At 37.2% G+C, this 21623-nt stretch overlaps 1 protein-coding gene across 1 annotated transcript in view; it reads left to right on the top strand.

Annotated features, from left to right (window-relative positions):
- The window catches only part of sgl (UDP-glucose 6-dehydrogenase sgl), an 89637-nt gene that overhangs the window by 17724 nt on the left and 50290 nt on the right, over nt 1-21623 (top strand). Inside the window, exon 3 of the mRNA XM_090380067.1 lies at nt 6451-6588. Within this exon, the coding sequence (XP_090236193.1) occupies nt 6451-6588 (138 nt within the window). The remainder of the gene's footprint in view (nt 1-6450; nt 6589-21623) is intronic.

A 21623-nucleotide genomic window follows, 5' to 3' on the forward strand; every position in this document is an offset into this window, starting at 1 on the left:
ACTGTAATAAGATATTAATTTTAATGTATCTACTTTTAGCATTCAAACCAATATCACTTGCCTTGCATGATATAAACAATGTTTTTTATAGAGTGAGCCCCCAAAACTACTGCTGAAGGCCCTCCTCTTTCAGTCTTTTACTGAAAGAGTAATTAAAAATAAGTACAATTTAAAGAGCAGCAACTATGTTCAATATATTTTTTTTAAATCTCATACAGAGTAGTTTCTGCCTTTTGGATTTAATACTTTTTATTACTCTTTTTGAATAATTTACATTTGCCTTTCTTCATGTATATTAAATTATTCATAGATAACTTGCAGTATGTTATATTGCAACTTAATTTTAAATCATATGCAAAGAATGCAGACCTTTAGTTTTAACTTTAGGTTAATTTGAAACTTAAGTAATGCTGTTATGTCAATTTGAAAGTTTCATGAATCTCTGAATTCATTTTCCTTCTTTGGTGTTTTTGTGCCTCAAATGATGGTGGCCAAAAGTTGATATCAAGGCTTGAGCTTATATACACATTAGAGACAAACACCATTATGTACAGTCAACCCATGTTGCTGATATCTTATAAACAAATGGCATCATCAAAAGGCAAAGCTGCTATTTGTTTAAACTGAGACTCTGTTGTGACAGCTGTCTCAAGATTAGTGGTTTCATTAGTCTAACTTGGACATTAAGCTTAATATACCATCATCAATATCATTTATAAATACAGAAAACAATAATGGACCCAACACTGAACCCTGAGGGACTCCACTAATAACATTAGTCCACGATGAGCAGTGTCCATTGATTACCACTCTCTGTCCTCTTCCCCCTCAACCATCCCTTTATCCATAGCAGCAATTTGCCTCCAATGCCACACTGCTCCAATTTATGCAGCAGTCTACTATGTGCAACAGTATCAACAGCCTTTCTAAGTTCCAAATATATATATAATATCAGAGTTATTCCCTGCATCCAATTCTTTTGTGACTGCATCATAGTATCCAATCAAATTGGTCAGGCAAGACTTCCCCTTAACAAAACCATGCTGTGTCCGAGCTATAACTGAAGGCTTGTCTAGATGATCCTGCAGTTCTTTTTTAACCAGTGCCTCCATTAATTTTCTTGGAACAGAAGTTAAACTCACAGGTCTATAATTACTTGTGTCAGCCTTTGATCCTCCTTTGTGAATTGGGGTCACATGTGCACATCTCCAGTATATGGGTACCTCCCCTGAGTCAAGGAAGCTCTCATAATTATGGCTAAGGGTTTGCGTACTTCCTTGGCTGCCTTCTTTAATATAATTGGATAGATCCCATCCACCCCGGGTGCCTTTTTTATGTTTATCCTGAACAATTTCTTCTCCGCTTTCCTCTCAGTTACAGCAGGCCCCCGTTATAACGCTGATTCGCTATAACGCTGATTCGCTATAACGCTGTTCTTATATTATAACCCGTATCTGACTATAATGCTGTTATAGATCACTATAATGCTCTTTTACAGATTGAATTTTTGGCATATTTAACGAAATCGTTTCATTTGATGGAGTCGATAGCTTGAAAATGAATATAAAAGTATGGTTAAAATGTTTCCCACCCCGACCTGAGAAATATTCCCACGCTCAGTGAAATTCTCTCGCGCGCTAATTTAATTGCAGTACAGTGACTTGTTACGTAGTTCGGAGATCAACAATTTAATAAATGATCACTTATATTGCTTGTAATATTTGCATTACATGCATTTATCCGAAATCTAGTGATCACTCAGTACCCTATTAGACATCGTGCAAAACGGACAGTTTACCTGAACATTGTATCATAATTAATGCAACCAACGCAGTTACATTTTCGAAGAGTAAATAATGGCTGATAAGAATGAAAAAGCAACAACATCTGAGCGCGATACGAAGACTATAAATGTAAGAAAAAAGGCTGAATTTGAAAATCAAATTAGACGTTTTGAAGCGAATAGATCTGGTCAAAGACAAGCGGATGTGTGCCAAAATTTAGGACTTGCAACTTTAACTGTAAGAACAATTATAAAAAAATAAATAAAGAATTAATTTTAGCAGCGGGAAAGATAGCTGTTCCACTGCAAGCAGCTAGGGCCAGCTATTAGGATTGAAATGGAAAGACTAACTAATTTTATTGATGATAATATCCAATGCAGAATTCAGTTAAGTTAAATATTATAATTAATAAAAAACAGAGAGAGATTAGCCTATATGATGATCTGAAGAAAACTCACCTAAAAAAAAAAAAAAAAAAATTGGAACCATTTAAAACTAGTAGGGGCTGGTTGAATAGATTTAAAATCCAGGGAGAAGCCGCAAGTGCAGATCAAAGAGCTGAAACTGGCGAAGGTAAAGAAAGCCTGCACGAGAACGACGAGAAACGTCGGATAACTTACGCGGAAAATTAGTTTGCCGATACGGCACTCTAGCGCAGCTCACTCGGTAAACAGACGGTAGGTGTTAACGGTCTGGAGCAAAGTCGAGAACGATATACTGATTGACAGGTAGGCGTGGCAAACGACGTGCTGATTGGTGCGCGAACACAACACACGATAACATCGGTTTAGTATCACTGTAGCAGCACTAATGGTAACTTGTCCTAATCGTACATGCCCTAACATTTACTGTAACGGTGAAAAAAGATCAGGTTACCTCGACTTGAATCCCATGGGAGCTTGAACCCCTCCCGAAGTGGAGGGGGTAACCTAACCTTTTTTCTTTAGAATCAGTCATATTTAGAAATACATTCATAAAAAAATTTATTTTTTTATGGCCGTATTTTTATTTTCTTGTTCAATAATATGCCCTAATGGTGAAAATAGGTCAGGTTACCTCCACTTGAATCCCATGGGAGCTTGAACCTCTCCCGAAATGGAGGGGGTAACCTAACCTTTTTTCTTTAGAATCATGAGTGGACTAGCACATAAATTGTTTATTAATAAATCATTTCATTGTTTGCCACGCCTACCTGTCAATCAGTATATCGTTCTCGACTTTGCTCCAGTCCGATAACACCTACCGTCTGTTTACCGAGTGAGCAGCGCTAGAGTGCCGTATCGGCAAACTAATTTACCGCGTAAGTTATCCGACGTTTGTCGTCGTTCTCGTGCAGGCTTTCTTTACCCAAGCCCTGAAACTTTCAAAAAAGAACTTGTTAAAATTATTGAAGAGGGGTATTATGTGTTATACTTCTCAACAAGTTTATAACATAGATGAAGCAGGACTTTTGTGGAAACGAATGCCTAAAAGAAGTTTCATATTGAAAGAAGAAAAAAACATGCCAGGTTTCAAAGGGCGAAGGATCGGTTGACTTTATTGTTGGGTAGTAATTAAACTGCGGGGGATTTAAAATTAATACCCCTTTTAGTTTATTTGGAAGAGGGCCAAAGTTCAACCCAAAATCGACACATTTTTCATAATTAAATTCATCAATTAAATTAAATCAATTTAGATCAATTAAATTCATGATTTTAATTGGAATTTTAAGTTTAATTTTGATACGTAAGTAGTTACCACATAATTATATACATATGTAATGCGGAATATTTTATATGTACAAATATTTGAATATTAAATATTTTGACCGACATTTGGGCATCTTTTCACTATCGTTTATTATTGATTAGGAAATATCCTATCGCACCGACCGCAACTCACAAATACATATGTTACTTTATGGGAATGCGGTGCTCACTTAGTGCGGATTCACTTAGCACTCTGTTTTTCCGGAACACATTATCAGCGTTAGCGGGGGTCACCTGTATTACAAAATCATCTAGCTCACTGCCAGAGTTTACTTCACCTCTGGCATTCCCCTTCCTGAATAACTCCTCGTGTGTGAATGTAGATGCAAAATACTCGCTTAGTTTGTTAGCCACCTGAGCAGGATCCTCAACTGTTGAACCATCAATATCCAGTGGACCAATCTGATTCATCCCTTTCCTTCTAGAGTTTACATAGGTAAAGAACTCCTCTCTGTTTTTCTTTGCATCCTTTGCCAAGGATTTCTCATAATCTGCCTTTGCCTGCCTAATCTCCTTTGTGACTTGGTTACAGACCAGCTTATATCTATCATAGGCTTCCATGTCACCCATTAATTTATATATATCCCATGCATTTTTCTTCTCTGCCATGTCTCATTAGTTCATCTGATATCCATTTAGGCCTAAACCTTGAACAATATTTCTTAGTTGGTATGTAAAGCCTAGTAGCTTCCAAAATATGATAGATATAAATTCTTTGAATGCTTCCCATTTTGAATTTGCTGTTGGTAACATCATCAGTTGGTCCCACTGTATAGAATTTAAATACTGTCTCAGACCATCGTAGTCGCCTTTACGGAAGCAATAACCCTTCCTTTACCCCTGATGGTAGTTACCTCTTTGAGTAAATCCCACTTCAGCACACCGTGATCAGCCACCTAGTGGTTCCTTTATCTGCAGATTCTTAATGCATGAAGAATCACTACTGATAATCAGATCAAGAGTATTACTCCCTCTATTTGCCTCCCAAACATGCTGATGTAGAAAACAATCATCCAGTAAATCCACAAAAGCCTTGCTAGTGTGTGAGTGACCAGCCCCCAAATTCCAGTCAATATCTGGGAAATTAAAATCCTCCATTATAAGATTCTCTGATTTACTGGCCCATTCTATTTCCCTGTACAGTTTCTTATTATATTCATCAGAGTCATTAGGCCTATAGCACACTCCTACTCTCAATTTTGATCTCCCAATGCTTATGTCACACCAAACTGACTCGACACTGCTCTGTCCAGCGATGTTGACTGGCTTCACTTCCTTGGATTTTGTGTGTTTCTTAACTAATAGCATAACCCCTCCTCCCTTCCTATCCTGCCTATCCTTTCTGTACACATTGTACTCCCCAAATTCCAGTTCTGCATTCCTTATATCTGTGTAACACCATGTCTCTGATATCCCAACAATATCTGCCTTTGATGTTTTGAGCAATACCTCAAATTCATCAAATTTATTTTCTAAACTCCTAGCATTCATGTACAAGGAAGTATACATGCACCTGTTCCTATTCTTAGCTACCCTAACACAACCCATGTGTTTACTTGTACCGCAATGACTCCCAGCAGTCTCTGAAATATCCTACATCTTGTTTTCCAGGCTGCTGCTCATTCCAATAGAAGCAGTGCAAGAATAACTTTCACCTCTGCCAGTAGCTACTGTTAATCTATTAGTTCTTGTATCCCCCCCCAAGCTAGCAGTTTTTCTACCCACCTAACACTGCCTCGATAGCATCAGCAAATATTCTTGCACCCTTTCTATTTAAGTGTATCCCATCCCTGTAGAAGAGGTCTCTCCTTGTTAACAAGTACAGACCAGGCTGAAAAAAAATTCTACCCCTTGAGCCTTGCACAATCTTTCCAGGGCCGAATTGATTGACAAGGCTCTCATATGTATCAGGAACTGTGTTACTATACTTGTCCATAGTAGTAGAAGAAAGGTGCAAGACCAAAAAGCAACAAAAATGTAATTAGCACATTCTAATACAGTATGGACAAGGTATGTACATGGTCAGGTGTAGTCCCCTGCTAAAATACCTGATCATGTATCAATATTTGCTTCAGCTGACATCACATTTTGCACATTTGCCTTACCTATATTAGACCTTTATCTAATTATGTTTCCCCCCATATCTGATGACAGTTGTACCACATTTTATTTTTATTTTATTTTTGTTTTATTTGTATTTTACTGTACTAATTTTACTTTTACAGTTCGCTCACCTTCTGTTGGCTTTGTAATTCAGCCATTAATTTACTTAATTCATCATAACTTTTAGGATATTAACATTCTTTCAGATATCTACTACACTTCCCTTTCTACTATCCTCACCATTCTAGTTACTGGCACTTTGTGTAATTTTCACATCCATTTATGCATATTTGATTCAATATATTAATAGAAACTTATATATACTCTGCATCCTTTAATGCTGCTTTGCACTTTTAGGTGCATCTGTCATATCTGACTTATTAACCTTTCAAAATACAGTTAACTGAAACTGTTTCATCAACTAAAAACTTTTTCATCCACTGTAACTTTTAAAAAAATTACATTTAATATATATATATATATATATATATATATATATATGAATTTGAAAGTTTCTGGAATTTTGAGTCAGGTTGCCTGATAACTGGTTTTATATGTTAAGATCATGTGGGCCCCTTGCCGATCTGGTGGCCTATGGATTACAAGGGCTTCAGATTGCCATTAATGTATAGTTTTGTCTCTGGCCCATTGCCATGTAGGCATCACTTTGTTTTAATTTTCCTTTTCTGTTAATCTTGTTACACACATGCAAAGAACTCCATAAAAATTTAATGTGACATGAATGTTTACATTATTTTTTCTTATGTAATGGTAAGTTTATGGCAATGAATATAATTTTTCTTTTTATATTTTAGCCGGGGTTAGATGATGTTGTTCGAACATGCCGTGGAAAGAATCTCTTCTTTTCTAATGATGTATCTGGTGCTATTCAGAAAGCTGATATAATTTTTATTTCTGTTAACACACCAACCAAAACCTATGGCTTTGGAAAGGTAAATTGCTTTAAAGCTGCCTTACTTTTTAAAAGTAATTTGAAAACTAGATAATAGTTACAAGTGAAGATTTGAAACTATAAGCTAATTAGACATTTTAGAAGATTACCTGAGGATTATCTACTTATTCTAACTTTAATTTCCTTCATAAGGGAATTACAGCTAAAATAAATGTTATTGGGTAATCAAATATGTTGACCCTTGATTATTAGTTTATCTTGAAAGGATGTTTTGCAAAAACTGTTCAAATTTAAATATCTCATGGTTATGAATTTTAACCAACTAGATTGTATTTTGGATGGAAGTTCTTATGCTGTTCTATTGTGCCAGTTAGGAGGATGGGCCCATGCATAAGAACTATGGTATAATTCATACCAACCCCTGCTTTATACGTTAAAGCAGGGGTGGCCGACAGGTCAATTGCTATCTACCATCGATCGTGGCTTTAATTTCAGTCGATCACGACGAATTTTAAATATATATAAAAACAGATTAGTCAAGATCTAAATATTGTTATTATGCACCCCACTACATACGCTTATTACAAATCTGCTGAACCACGTGACTACTCTTGTCGCTGCGTGGTCCTAAGCTTGTGTAGTGAAAATGCATGCAGTTATATTGTGGAGAGCATATTGTATGCGTCGAATTGTTATTTAGCTTACCTAATATTAATAATTGGACAGTACTTATACGTTAATTTAATAACCTTTGATTTAAAATTAATACTACGAAAAAGAGCAAAACGTATCATTTTCATCAAGAGTGGGAACTAGAATACTTTTTTTGTAATGATAAAAGAAAAATGTTTGATTTGCAATGCTTCTGTGGCTATACCCAAAAAAAGGAAATTTAGAAAAGCACTTCAACACACTGATTAGTAGTATTTCTGCATATAAATATCAATTGTTGGCAATGTCTTAAGGATCTCAAAGAAAAAAAAAAAATTCTGATCATTTTGAAAATATGCAAAATCATTTGCAAAAATATCCTGTTTTTTAATGTTATAGTGAGAAATATGTTTCTGAAATTGAGAAAGTTGTGGATGATTTTGAAACCAGATTCAGTGATTTTAAAACAATTGAAGACATTGTTCAATATATTTCTTATCCATTTAATGTCGACTTAGATATGAAACAAATTGCAAAAAAAATTGCTGAGATTTTTCAAACAGAGAAAATATTACTTGAAAATTAAATTATTACATTACAAAACAATATCTTCCTAAAAGCCAGATCATCAGAAAAAGACTTTTAGAAATATGTTTGCCGAGAGAAGTACCGAAATGAAAAAAAAATGCAGTGAACTTTTAAATTGCTGTTTTGATTCCACATGTCTATGTGAATCGGCCTTTTTGTATTTGAAACAAACAAAGACGAAGAAGTGCACTACTCTTACGGACTTGCATACAGAAGATTCTTTACGATTGGCCTTATCAAATCCCCGTATATCCCCGATTATGAAAGCTTGGCAGATGACACAAAGACACAAACTTCGCATAAATTAAAATTTTAAATATGTATGAATTTAAAATAAGAATTCTGAATTGTATTTAATTTTAAAATTTATAAACATTTTTCAATATATGTTGATTAACTTTTTCACCCATGTGCAATGAAATTCTTGAGCTGGTAGATCGCAGCACATTTTGAAGAAAAAAAGTAGATCGCATCACAAATTAAGTTGGCCGCCCCTGGTATAAAGGAAATTTCTGTACAGGCTAGTTCTCTAATGATAATTCTATTTGCACACTGGCTTATAAAAACAGCACCACTAGAGTGCTATTAAATGGAGCGTGATCTCACTGTAGTGCCCCTAATAATAATCATTTTGATATATACCAAGCGGGATGTACCAAGGTAGTAACAGAAAGCATATTATCAAATAGAGAGGGAGGTATTTATGGGTAAGTGGCAAGAGCACTTTCATTTGTTGCACTGGTATTTGAAGGGCATATAAAATACCCCTCTACTTGAATTTATTGCTCCCTTGGTTCTAGTGTCACTTAATACTGTGAATGAATTTCAACATATGGCACAGTTTAATATCAATAGAATTAGTCAGGAACCTATCAATGAATCAGTGACATTATATCATGGAAAATACTGTCCATGCAGTTACAACTGCAATTCAAAAAACATCTACCAGTGTCCACCATTTCCAAAACCACAGTGGAGTGCACAGCAACAAAAAATACTCTGACTAAAACTTGGCATATTCTGAGGCTTCTACCACACCACATAAAATCTCATGCCCTTTAAATGTGCACATGCAAAAGCACTATATGTTCATCATCAGAACCAAAAAGAGTCATGGATCCGCTTTACATCTTCGGTTATCCATTTGATCAGCAGTAAGGCAGTCTGGTACAAAATACAGAAAATGGAGAGAAAATACACATTGTACCCTTTGTCAAACCTGGAATATAATTGATGTGCTATTCCAGGTTTAACTGCAAGGTAGTTGTTGCAAGGTAAATGTTTCCCAAGAGCAGTGAATATTAGTATTAGTAGTGGCAAATGATGCAAGAAAGTAATGTTATAAAAGCATCAGCCAAAAAAAAAAAAAAAAAAAAAAAAATCCCGCATCACTTGTCCATCCTCTCCAATAATTTGTCTAGTTCTTCCTTGAATTTACTAAAAATACTCACTTCCACAACAACAGATGGAAGTTTGTTCCAACATCAATCACCCATTCTTAAACACCTCAATCAGATCACCCCACAATTTCCTAGTCTTCAGATGCTGCAATTTTCAAAACTGAAGCCTTTCTTGGTAGAGCACCCTTTTGTTCCCTTCACCAATCTCACTGCCCTTCTTTGCACTTGTTCCAGCAGGTCTGCATCCTTCGTAAAATCAGGCTTCCAGACATTCAGAAATCAAGGTGCGACCTGACCTTTGTGCATTGGGATAATCATCTCCTTACCCCTGCTAACAATATGCTTTATATCATTGCCAAAACCCCATGTGCTGGCCTGGTAGCCTGTCTTCTGTGCTGCTCAGAGAACTTTGTTTCTGACTGCACAGTTACCATTAGGTGTTTTTAATTTTCCACTATTCTGAGTGTAGTACCACACAGTTGGTACGTGAATCTAGGATTACTGCTACCTTTATGCAGTACATTGCATTTATCAATGTAAAACTTCGACTGCAATTTCTCAGCCCATCTGCCTAAGTTTTCTGGATCTCATTGCAATAGCTGACCCTGATTACAGTCATTAACCATCCTATCAACTTTTGTATCAGCTGCAAACTTAGACTCAAGCCTATATTATTCCTTTATCAATATCATTGATGAATGCAGAAAACAACAATGGGCCCAGCACTGAACCCTGTGGGATGCCACTAATAACACTCATCCACAAAGAGCAGTGTCCATTAATAACCACTCTGTTTTCTCCCATTCAACCATCCCTTTATCCATAGCAGTAATGGTTTGCGCTGTGGCCATAAGGTTTCATGAGCAGTTGAAGTCGACCTTGGTACGCATGCATGCAAGCTAAGTAGGAACTGGCTCAACCACTTAACTCGTATCACAGGATGATTGATTTTTCAGTTTGAACAGCATGCTAACATCAAGTTCTTTAAACTTGGGATCCTGAGATCCTGAAATTATTACCGAAAGTTTATGGAGATGATACGTGGAAGAAAACAGCAGTTTTCAGTGGTTTAATTGGTTTAAAAACAGACAAGATACACTGAAAAATGAACCTTGCAGTAGACACCCTTTGGCAGAAACAATGAGAATATCACGAAAGTGAAGGAACTTGTATGAAATGATATTGAGATTGCTCATGAAGTTGGACTTGTCTTTAGGCTCAGTACATACAATCTTGATGCAAGATTTAGGGATGTGTCACAAGGGCTATATGCAGGTATATGGCATATATCCTCTGGATTTTTTTAGGTGAATAGGGTGTACCTTCTGGTTTTTGAAAGACTTTAAAAAACAAATATTATTAAATATTCACTGAAAATTAAAAAGTAAATTTATTATAATTTGATTCTTAGGCAATACTTTTATAGTTTTATGCAACTTCTATGTGGCAGAAACAAATTCCATCAATAAGCCTGATATGCACAGTATACACTCTGCTTTTTGTAACATTCATAGAGTATACCTTCTGCTAATTTGATGACTACAGCACTGTCGGTCACTTGTGCCACAAAGTTTATTCCATGCTTGCTGTTGCAAGATCAAATGAATTGCAGGAAGGCCATCAGTGATTTATTAGAAAAAAACTACACAGGATCTGAGCTTCCTAAGAAAAGTGGTCACTGGGGATGAGAGTTGGGTGTTCGCCTGCAAGTTCAAGACCAAGGTGGAATCATCTGACTGGCACAAAAAAATGTCTCCATAGCCCAAAAAGTCTTATGCAACAAAATCCAATGTCAAAGTCATGCTGATCCTTTTTTTTTTTTTTTTTTTTTTTCCGACTATAAGACATGGTGCACCATAAATTTGTGATTAGAGGGAAATTTTACTCCTGCTTATTACATTGAGGTTTTGACATGTTTGAATGAGAATGTGAGGCAAAGTTGACCTCAAAAATGGAAGGAGGACCAGATTCTGCACCATGACAATGCACCCAGTTATACAGTGATGGCAGTTCAGCAGTTCTTGGCTCAGGAAAAAAAAAATCACAATAATGCAGCAGTCTCCCTACTCCCCCAAACCTTGCACCATCTGACTTCTGACTGTTCCCTAAACTGAAAATGGGGCTTCAGAGTTGTCCTATCACTATAGTGGATAACATCAAAGAAAATGCTGAAGCAGCACTTTTTTGTGAAACACAAGACCTGAAAATTCTGTGACTGGTACTATTGGAATAATACTTCATGGAAGCCTCAATTTAGGTTCAAAATGAAGATCAGGCTTATGAAAAAAATGTATGATGCAAATGGTCTCTTTTGGCAAGGACCTGAAGCTATTAGTCATTGCCTGGAGTTCAGGATCAACGGTCTGCTACCGGTGCATTTTTTGGGACAGTACACAACAGTATGGCATACCAGCACCTTTATTAACAATGATGTGTGACATTTGGATGCAGTACACTTTGAAATTTGTAATATTACGTAAATTTTTTAACATGTTTACCTGCTATTCAAATAAGCTTAAAGTTATTTAACTAAATTTGTATTTTTCAGTTTGTTAAGATAATTTCTATATAAAACTTTATAACCCATTTTTAGAATTATAAATTACTCAGTCGGATCTCTGTTTAATTGAACTCCATTTGCCGACCGGGCTAGCCGAGTGGGTAAAGTACCTGCCCGGCAACCCAAAGGTCGCGGGTTCGATTCCCACCTTGGGCTTGGATCAAAGTACTGCAAAAACCTTGGGAAGGTGCAATATGGCCACAGAAGCCGATGCGCCAACAACTACCAAATCAAAAAAAAAAAAAAAAAAACTCCATTTATAGCAAATTTTTTGAATTCCTCTTGGAAGTTATATTTAAAATAGTTTCATTGAGCGAAGAAAATTTTCATATAAAGAACAGATTAGGACAGACTTAACTCGGTACACACTTTGCATTTCTGGCCTTCAGGAAATTTAGGCAATTAGTGTTGCTGCATGAATTAAGAGAGCTAACAGGATTACCATTCTACAACTGAGGGGTACTTGTCACACATATCTGACAACCTGTCCCACATACGGAGAAGCCGCGCTGGTCAACAGTGAGCAGATCAAGGGGTATTCCTGATGCTGCCAATGGGTTTTGGTCAGGCTTCTACTGTAGTGGTGTCCAACCTTTTCCCCTTCATGTCAGGCTAGCAACTTCTCACCCACTCTCGTCACCACTAAATACGGAGGATGTGGAAAGGTCAAGGAATGACCACCGCATATTCCCGGAGCAATATGGCCTTAGTTACTAATGCTCCTAAAAACCAAATAACAACAACGATCTCACCCACTCTCATTTTCACTCCCTAGCAATTTATCCTGGGCCTGGGGAGTCCCCCTCTTCACCTTACTCTATTTTCTTTTCCTCCCAGGGAAACTCATTCTCCAGGGATGAGAGCAAGCAGATAGTAGGGGAGGCCTTGCCTTCCCTTGGCTAGGGATGAGTACCTAAAGGCAGAAGTCCAGGTGATCACTGCTTCCAGGTAGCCAAAAGGCCAGTACACAACACTACACAAACTCACGGACAAAATTTTTCTGTCCTATCACTTTTTCTATAATCAGTCACTGGGAATTCTTAGTAGAATAGTTGTGCTACATGATAGCTTTGATGTAGAAGTTTTCAGGATACCAAATTGTATTTAAAAATACTCACGTTTTGCTGAGTTATACATTATTGGTATTTTCAAGGTCACAGTAATTTTACCGAGTCAGTCATTTGGATGTTTCCAGGAGATAAAACTACAGCAGTGCCACCTGCTTGGTCAGTGGTGACTAGAAATTCGGCGTAAATTGTGTAAAATTATGACATCACGAGGCAGCTTCATCACTGAATAAGAGCTACTCCATTTATATGGCTGCGGCAGGTTTAGTAGTTTAATTTGTTAAACTACTAAAGCACCGAAAGATATATGCTCCCAGAAGGGCCTTCCATGACGGAAAGGTTTCAGTGGAGACGTCAGACGAAACCCGTTTCAAAAGGTCCACACACGACCTTTTCAACTAAATTGTGATCCAAGAAAGCAACGGGAAACTACTTGGATTATCCTTCCCTTGAAAACTTCAATGATAGCAAGCAAAATAAACCACGGCCCCGAGTCTCGGCGTCCCTTGAATGGGACAGGGGTGCTAAGAATCTCCGAGCTTGCGTCGAAGAATTTTCTGAAACTAGCTACATGGAACGTTAGAAGCCTACTGCAACCAGGAAAACTAGCCAATGCTTTACAAGAAATGGAACGCATTAACATCAACATACTTGGGCTAAGTGAAACCAAATGGCCTGGAACAAAGAAGTTTATATCAAACGACCACCACGTCTTCTGTTCCGGAGGAGAAGAGAACACCAAGCAGACGTACGGCGTCGCTTTTGTTGTCCACAAAAAACTGGCCAACAAAGTCACCAGTTTCACCCCAATATCGGAACGAATCGCACTACTACAGCTAGCAGGCAACAAGATCAACCTGAATGTGCTCCAGGTCTACGCACCAACAGCGGACAAAGACGATCAAGAAATTGAATTGTTCTACGACAAGCTAAGCAACACTTTAAAGTCGCTGAAGAAGCACGACATGACGGTCATCCTCGGTGACTTTAATGCCAAAATCGGTCAAGGAAAGCTACAAAACATAGTCGGAGAACATGGCTTGGGGACATGGAATGAACGAGGCGACAGACTTGTCCAGTTCTGCCAAGAAGAAAAATTTAGCATTGCCAACACTTGGTTCAAACTACCACCTCGACGACTATACACCTGGACCTCACCACAAGACTCTGACAACAATATCGTCAGGAACCAAATTGACTACATCTTAATCAACATCAGATATAAGTCAAGTGTCCTCAAGGCAAAAACTTACCCCGGAGCTGACATATCATCAGACCATAACCCAGTAATAGCAACACTACGTCTCAAATTACGAGCAGTCAAACGCACAAGCACAACAAAAAGAATCGACCTGGAGAAACTGAAGAACACTGCCAACAGACGACAAGTACAGCTTCATCTCAACACTACAATCCGATCGATCGGAGCAGTAACAACAGACGTGCAAGCATTCGGGCGTTCACTCAAACAGTGCATCAATGAAACAGCAGAAACCCTGCTAGGACATCAGGCGTCGAAAAAGAAACAACGGTGGATGACCCAGCATATACTAGACCTAATGGATGAACGGAGAATATTCAAAAGCAACAACAACCGGGAAAAATACAAAGAAATACAACAAAAGATCAAACAGGAAATCCGGAGGGCGAAGGAAAAATGGATGGAAGATCAGTGTGCAGAAATCGAAGACCTAATCAAGAAAAATGACAACTATAACCTGCACAAGAAGCTTAAAGAAGCTGGAAACATCTACAAACCGGCTCCTATCCCAAGTTTATATACGGACAACAATCAACCTATACTAAGCAAACAAGCCAAACTCGACACCTGGAAGAGCTATATATACAATCTGTTCGGCACCAACAGAAAACCGGCAGAAACGCAACAACAAACACAGGAAGACAATCTCCACATATTAACATCTGAAGTGGAACATGCCATCCGAATAACAAAGCCAGGCAAGGCCTGTGGACCTGATCAGATTCATGTGGAACTGCTGAAACAACTAGACTACAGCAACATCCAACAACTAACGAAATGGTTCAATCAAATCTACAACAACAACGACATTCCATCCGAATGGCTCCAATCCATCTTCGTGGCCCTGCCAAAAAAGGCTACCAGCCGGAAATGCGAAGACTTCAGGCTGATCAGTCTAATGAGCCAGGTGCTAAAAGTCTTCCTCAAGGTGATTCAGCAAAGGATAAGATGTAAGTGCGAAAGTGCACTAGGAAACACACAGTTCGGATTCTGCAGGGGACTAGGCACCAGAGAAGCAATTTTCTGTTTACAAATATTGCTACAAAGGTGCTATGAACATCAAAAAGACGTGTATATATGTTTTATTGACTACGAGAAAGCCTTCGATTCAGTAGACCACGACCGCCTAATTGACCGACTGAGAAAACTTGGGCTTGAAAACAATGATATCAACTTTATTACAACTCTCTACTGGAATCAAACAGCCCGGCTTCGCTATGACAACGATCTGACAGACCCAATTCCAATAAAAAAAGGCATCCGGCAAGGCTGTCCATTATCTCCCATTCTTTTTAACATCTATTCGGAAATGATCTTCGACCAAACACTGGCTGACAAGAACATCGGCATAAAAGTTAACGGACACTACATCAATAACTTAAGATATGCCGATGACACAGCACTAATAGCGGATTCAGAACAAGATTTACAGACCATCTTGAACGAAGTGGACATAGAAAGCCAAGCATGGGGGCTACGAATCAACAAAAAGAAAACAAAGGTGATGAAGGTCAGCAGGACTGCAAGCAAAATCACGATCAAACTAAACAACGAAAAATTAGAGCAAATACACCGCTTCAAGTATCTCGGAGTACTCATTGATGACCAGCTGAACCATGAGGCCGAGATCAAAAGCAGAATTGAACAAGCCAGGCAGGCATTCACCAAATGGAGAACCCTCCTCACCGACAGAAGCTTGAACATCATGCTCAAATTACGCACATTGAAATGCTACATCTGGCCAATACTGCTCTACAGTGTAGAAACCTGGACTCTAACATCAGCCACTACAAAAAAGCTCCAGGCCTTCGAAATGTGGCTCTACCGAAGAATGCTGAAAATTCCGTGGACAGCCAAGATAACCAACGCACAGGTCCTGCAGGACATGCACACGGAACGGGACCTGCTCAAAACCATCATCAGCAGGAAATGCAAATACCTCGGTCACATCGCTAGGAACCAACAAAAATATCACCTACTACCACTCATCCTGGAGGGAAAGATCGAAGGCAAGAAACGCCCAGGCAGACCGAAAATGGCATGGCTAGATAACATCAACACCTGCATGACAACAGCACAAATTCTACACGCAGCGCTAGACAGAGAACAATATCAAAACGAAGTCGCAAACGCCATTCGGCAGCATTAAAGAAGAAGAAGATCACTTTTTCCCGTGTGGAATGAAAATCTTTTGTGGGGGATTGAAACTTTTTTTCTCTCTCTGCTTCCTTTTCCCCTATCCCAGTTCAACCAATTGGCATTTTTTTTTTATTACACGACACACAGTGGCCTTACCTTGACAGAGTGTAAAAACAACGTAGTAATGAGGTGGTTGATTGATTGATTGATTGATTTGGTAGTTGTTGGCGCATCGGCTTCTGTGGCCATATTGCACCTCCCAAGGTTTTTGCAGTACTTTGATCCAAGCCCGAGGCGGGAATCGAACCCGCGACCTTTGGGTTGCCGGGTAGGTACTTTACCCACTCGGCTAGCCCGGTCGGCAGTAATGAGGTGGAGATCAACTTCTGTTCTAGGAGCTGCCCATACAAAAATACAAATACAATCCCATACAGAGGCCATATTCAAAAAAATTCAAAGTTAGATTTCTTTCGCGGGCTGCACTGAGTGATTCAAGAAAAATTAGTGTTACATTTTCCATATCTTGTTACATGTAAAATAAAAATTGAAATATTCAGAAATTTTATTAAGTACAATACACAATTACATTTACTGATCAAAACATTTAATGAGAAAATTTTGATAATTAAATTTAAAATGCTCTTTTAGTTCACTTTCCACACGGGCCATAGGTTGGACACTACTGTGAATCAACTGTAAGTGCCCTGTTCGAGAATTAGGAGACAGTGATTTTGTTTTAGCCCGACAAATAATCGTGTTGTTTCGCGGAAGTGAATTTTTTTTTTTTTTTTTCCACAAATTTTCCCTACCTCTGTTTCACGGTCATAGTACCTGAATATCCAAATAACGCCGACATTTTGGACAGTTTCAAAAAAAGAAAAAATTCAAATTTAACTAGTTCAAAGAAATAGTGACAATATTGATGATGAGAGAAGTAAAATGAGGACAACAAAGGTATTAAACCTTCTAAACTTGAAATGTTGGCATTTAGTGAAAATGAAGTTAGAAAATTGTCAATTAGGTTACAGTTAAATGAAAGAGATACAATTCGTGGATTTCGGGGGTACCTAATTGATAAGATGGTTTTGAAAGAATTCAAGCATTTGATGAATGCTCTGAGTATGATACCAATTTCATCAAGTGAATGTGAACGAGGATTTCCACAAATTAATCTGATTGTCAGCCCAACCAGAACTTCGTTGATGACAAAAACAATTTCTTCACTACTATTTCTTAAAATTGTAGGCCCACCAGTGACACACTTCGATCCAGCAAATATGTCAATTCGTGGCTACTTCAGAAACGTCATTCAGCAACAGACACAAACAGTAAGAAGTCGGTATAGTGTCGGATGGGAACTTAATAAAAATTTGGAATATTCTACAAAAACTTTTATGAAATTATTTTTACTTGTTACTTATTTTACTCACATTTTACTTATTTTTTTTTACACACTTTACTTATTTTTTTATATACTTAAATAATAAATTTATGCTTAATAAACTGTGTTAATATTCTTAATTTGTTGTTCTTATTCCAAAAACATTACTATTACAGTAACAATCAATATCAGGAAAAAAATTTTAGAGTACTTTACATATCCTTTTAATTTTCAATTTTTCCTGATAGCAAAGAATGAGTACCAGCACCTATTATTTATTTATTTTTTTACAAAAAAAAGCACTCTCTGCTACATTTGACTTTCAATGATCCTCATGTAGCATGACTGGGAAAATATGCTCAAGTCATTAACACAGAGGGAACTGTTTACAGCTCAAGAAAGTTGTTCAATAATGGAATTCACTTTGATATTAAAAAGCATAAAACTTAAAACTGATTCTTGAGGTACTCTCTGCTCTTGGCGAAAGGAATGAGAGAGAGAGATGGATCACACAACAGCTAGGAATCACTGATAGGGATAAAAAGTTTTTAATAAAAACAGGAGGTGACCTCTAAGACCAAGGCTTTAAAGGTCTATTAAAATTGTCATATGCTTTGTCCATATAAAGAAAGATGGACACCAGATTTTCATTTGAGGTAAGCATCTTATACATGTTTCTAATCTAATTAAGTGGTCCAAAATGGATCTGTTCCTTCAGAAGTTGCACTGCATGCTGGAGAGATCATTTGCTTCTAAATACCATACAAGATGAACACTGAACATACTCTTCATGATTTTGCACAAACAGTTAGTGATAGGGTGATAGTTAGTTGGAATGCAAAGATCCTTTCCTGGCTTAGTAAAGGCAAGGATTTCCTTGCATCAAGTATCTGAAAGTTGCTCTTCAAGAAAGATTCTGTTATACAGAGAGAGCAGATGATTCACATATTTTGGTGGAAGATGTTTAATCATTTCATAATGGATGTCATCTAGTCAAACAGCAGCCTCCATAAGGGGGAGAGCTGTTTTTAACCCTTTTATGGTAAATGACTCATTGCTCATGCTACCTGGCCAAATATGATGCAAAATTAAGTGTCTGTATTTCATTTTTCTTTTTTGGACCACGAACTTTGTGAAGTAAGAAGGTGCTACAGAGACATTAGAAAATGTTTCCCCAAGGGCAGTGGCAATTGCAGTATCAGGAATACCCTACAACAAGAGAAAACAATGCTCTTTATCTAATTATCAGCAGCTATTCTTCATGCATTAAGAATCTGCAGGTAAAAGACCCACTGAATGACAGCGATCACAGTGTAACGATATGAGATTTACTTATAACTACCCATCAAGTGTAAAGGGAAAGGCTTTTACTTTCACACTGAGAACTACATTGGTCTTAAACAGTTTTTAAATGCTATGCAGTAGGACCAAGCGATGATGTTATTAACAGCAAATTCTAAATGGGAAGCATTTAGAATTTGCTGTAGAAGCTACTAAGCTTTTCAAACCAACTAAGAAATACTGTTCTAGGCTTAGACCTGAAGAGATGTCAGATAAACTGATGAGACTTGTGGCAGAGAAGAAAAATGCATTGGAGCATATGCAAGGTGCATTCAAAAAGTTCCCAGATTTTTACTATAAAAGTTTGAGTGAAGAGTTGGGCTTACTAACCTAATCACCTTCCTTTTGTGCATGCACATGCATACAATGAGGTGCAGACTGATGCACTTTATTATGTCTCTGTCATGCATTTGGGTGATCTAAATTAGAATATATGTCCCAGGTATATATATGCATCTGCTAGAAACTGTACTTCATTGGCTGGGTCCCATCTGCCACCAGGCTATCCATATTATTACTGAAGTATTTGGAACATTTCCTGTCAGTCTGCATGTTGAAACAAATGAGCCATCTTTATTTCTTCAAAGGAAGTAATTATCTTTATACTGTGCTTTCAAAATTAAATTCCTGCCTGACTATTCCCTTATGAGCATCTGTTTTTGAGCCACAATGGGAAAATTTGTTTAACAACAATTCTTTCAATATTCAAATCTCAGAGAAATTATTTTAATATTCATAATTCACGATTTGCATAGCACAGTAAACAAGATTGCCGAGTCACCAAGGCAATGCCTTTTACCCCAGCATGTTCATGATCCAACGTGTGACCTCCCTCTTAACCCTGCAGTGGTGGCACTCCCAGTTATAAAAAAAGATGGTGATGCAGTCTGAGAGGTGACAGTTTTCTTCTTAATTTCTGGAAAACGTTTTTGATTTTTTTCTGCTTGGAGTATACCAATATTTCATCTTTTCTCTTAATGTACGTAATTTTTTAGTTCTTAATAAAAAAAAAATTAAATATTTAAAAATTGTTTTTTGCAATGTTCATTTTCAAAAAAAAAACGTTATAGACGTAAAATAACAAAACTATTAGACTCCTCCATTTTCCAGTTTAAAAAATCGTTTAATACACAAAATTTCAGACTTGTGCATGCACCTATATTTCTGCTTATTTTGTAAATTTTTATTTTGCAAATTTTTTCAAAATTTATCTCAAATTTGGCATGCCATGAATTACATAAAATTTGAATATTAGCATGCTGATAACTTTCTTTCCCAGTGAATATTTCCTCTGTTTTTGTGTTTATTTCACAAGCAGAATAATGAGTCTTTCAAACAAATCTTTCAAAAATGCCTCACATAAAATTGTTCATATCTCAAGAGCAAGTGGGAAAGCTCTATAAATAACTAGAGACGATCAAAAAGCAAGTAAACAAATTAGAAGCAAATACACAATTCTATGCTTCATGCTATCAGCATCACTCAGGGTTTCCCATGTACATGTTAAAAATAGTAACAAACGTGTTTCACAAGACCAGGCAGGTTTTCTTATGCAATAACTTGAGAAAAATTATAAAAATCACTTTGAAAACCATATCAAGTAAAAAGAAATTAGTATTAGCGAATAATGTAAGGAAGCAAGTTTCTACATCAGCCACAAAAAAAAAAAAAAAAAAAAAAATACCCCACCTCATCTTTCCATCCCCTCTAAAATTTTGTCCCCTACTTCCTTAAATTTATTCAAACTGTCCACTTCCACAACGCCAGATGGAAATTTATGTCCCCTTATGCATACTGTCTGAGAAACACAAAGGATGCCATCATTTAGTTTGTTAAATCCATTTAAAACCTTAATCACCTCAATCATTTGTGCCTAGTTTCCAAGCACTGCAATTTGCAGAACTGAACTTTTTATGATAAGAGTACCCTTTGTGTCCTTCACTAACCTTGTTGCTCTTCTCTGCATCCATTCCAAAAGATATACATCCTTCTTAATATAAGGCTTACAAACCTATATGCTGTACTGAAGATGTGACCCAGCCATTACCTTATGCAACAGGTAATCGCCTACTTGTCCCTGCTAGAAAAATGCTTAATGTATATCATTGACAGAACCTGATGAGCTGTCCTGGCAGCCTGTTTGCACTTTTCAGAAAACTTTATTTCTGACTACAGTTACCCCAAGTTGCATTCATTCTCCATTACCTTGAGCGTGGTACCATTCCATTGTTTCTGTGGTTATTACTGCCCATATGCAAGTTTTTTTTCTAGTAGTAAACCTCAGTTTCCACTTTTCAGCCAATCAGTCCAATTTTTCTAGGTCTTGTTGCAGTATATGCCTTGGTTCTAGCCATTAACCACTGTGCTAACCTTTGTGTCAACTGCAAATTTAGACAATACAAGGGGGTGGTCAAAAAGTTCCGAAAACAGAATATAAAAGACAGATACAAATATTTTATTTATTTTTTTTTTTTTCAGTGTATTTGCCCAAAGTTCAATGCACTTATTGTATTTGATCTGCAAAGAGTAATCTTGCAAAAGAAAATTCATGTTATTCATCAAACTAGGCATCCATGGCTGCTCAGAGCTCTTCATCATCTTTAAAATGAGTTCACAAAAATGAGATTTGAGTTTCTGAATAAAAAAAATAGTCACTTAGTGCCAGATCTGAAGTGTATGTGAGAAAG

This window comes from Mastigoproctus giganteus, chromosome 1 (assembly GCF_048544385.1).
Source record: "Mastigoproctus giganteus isolate SK-2022 chromosome 1, ASM4854438v1, whole genome shotgun sequence".
NCBI lineage: Eukaryota > Metazoa > Arthropoda > Arachnida > Uropygi > Thelyphonidae > Mastigoproctus > Mastigoproctus giganteus.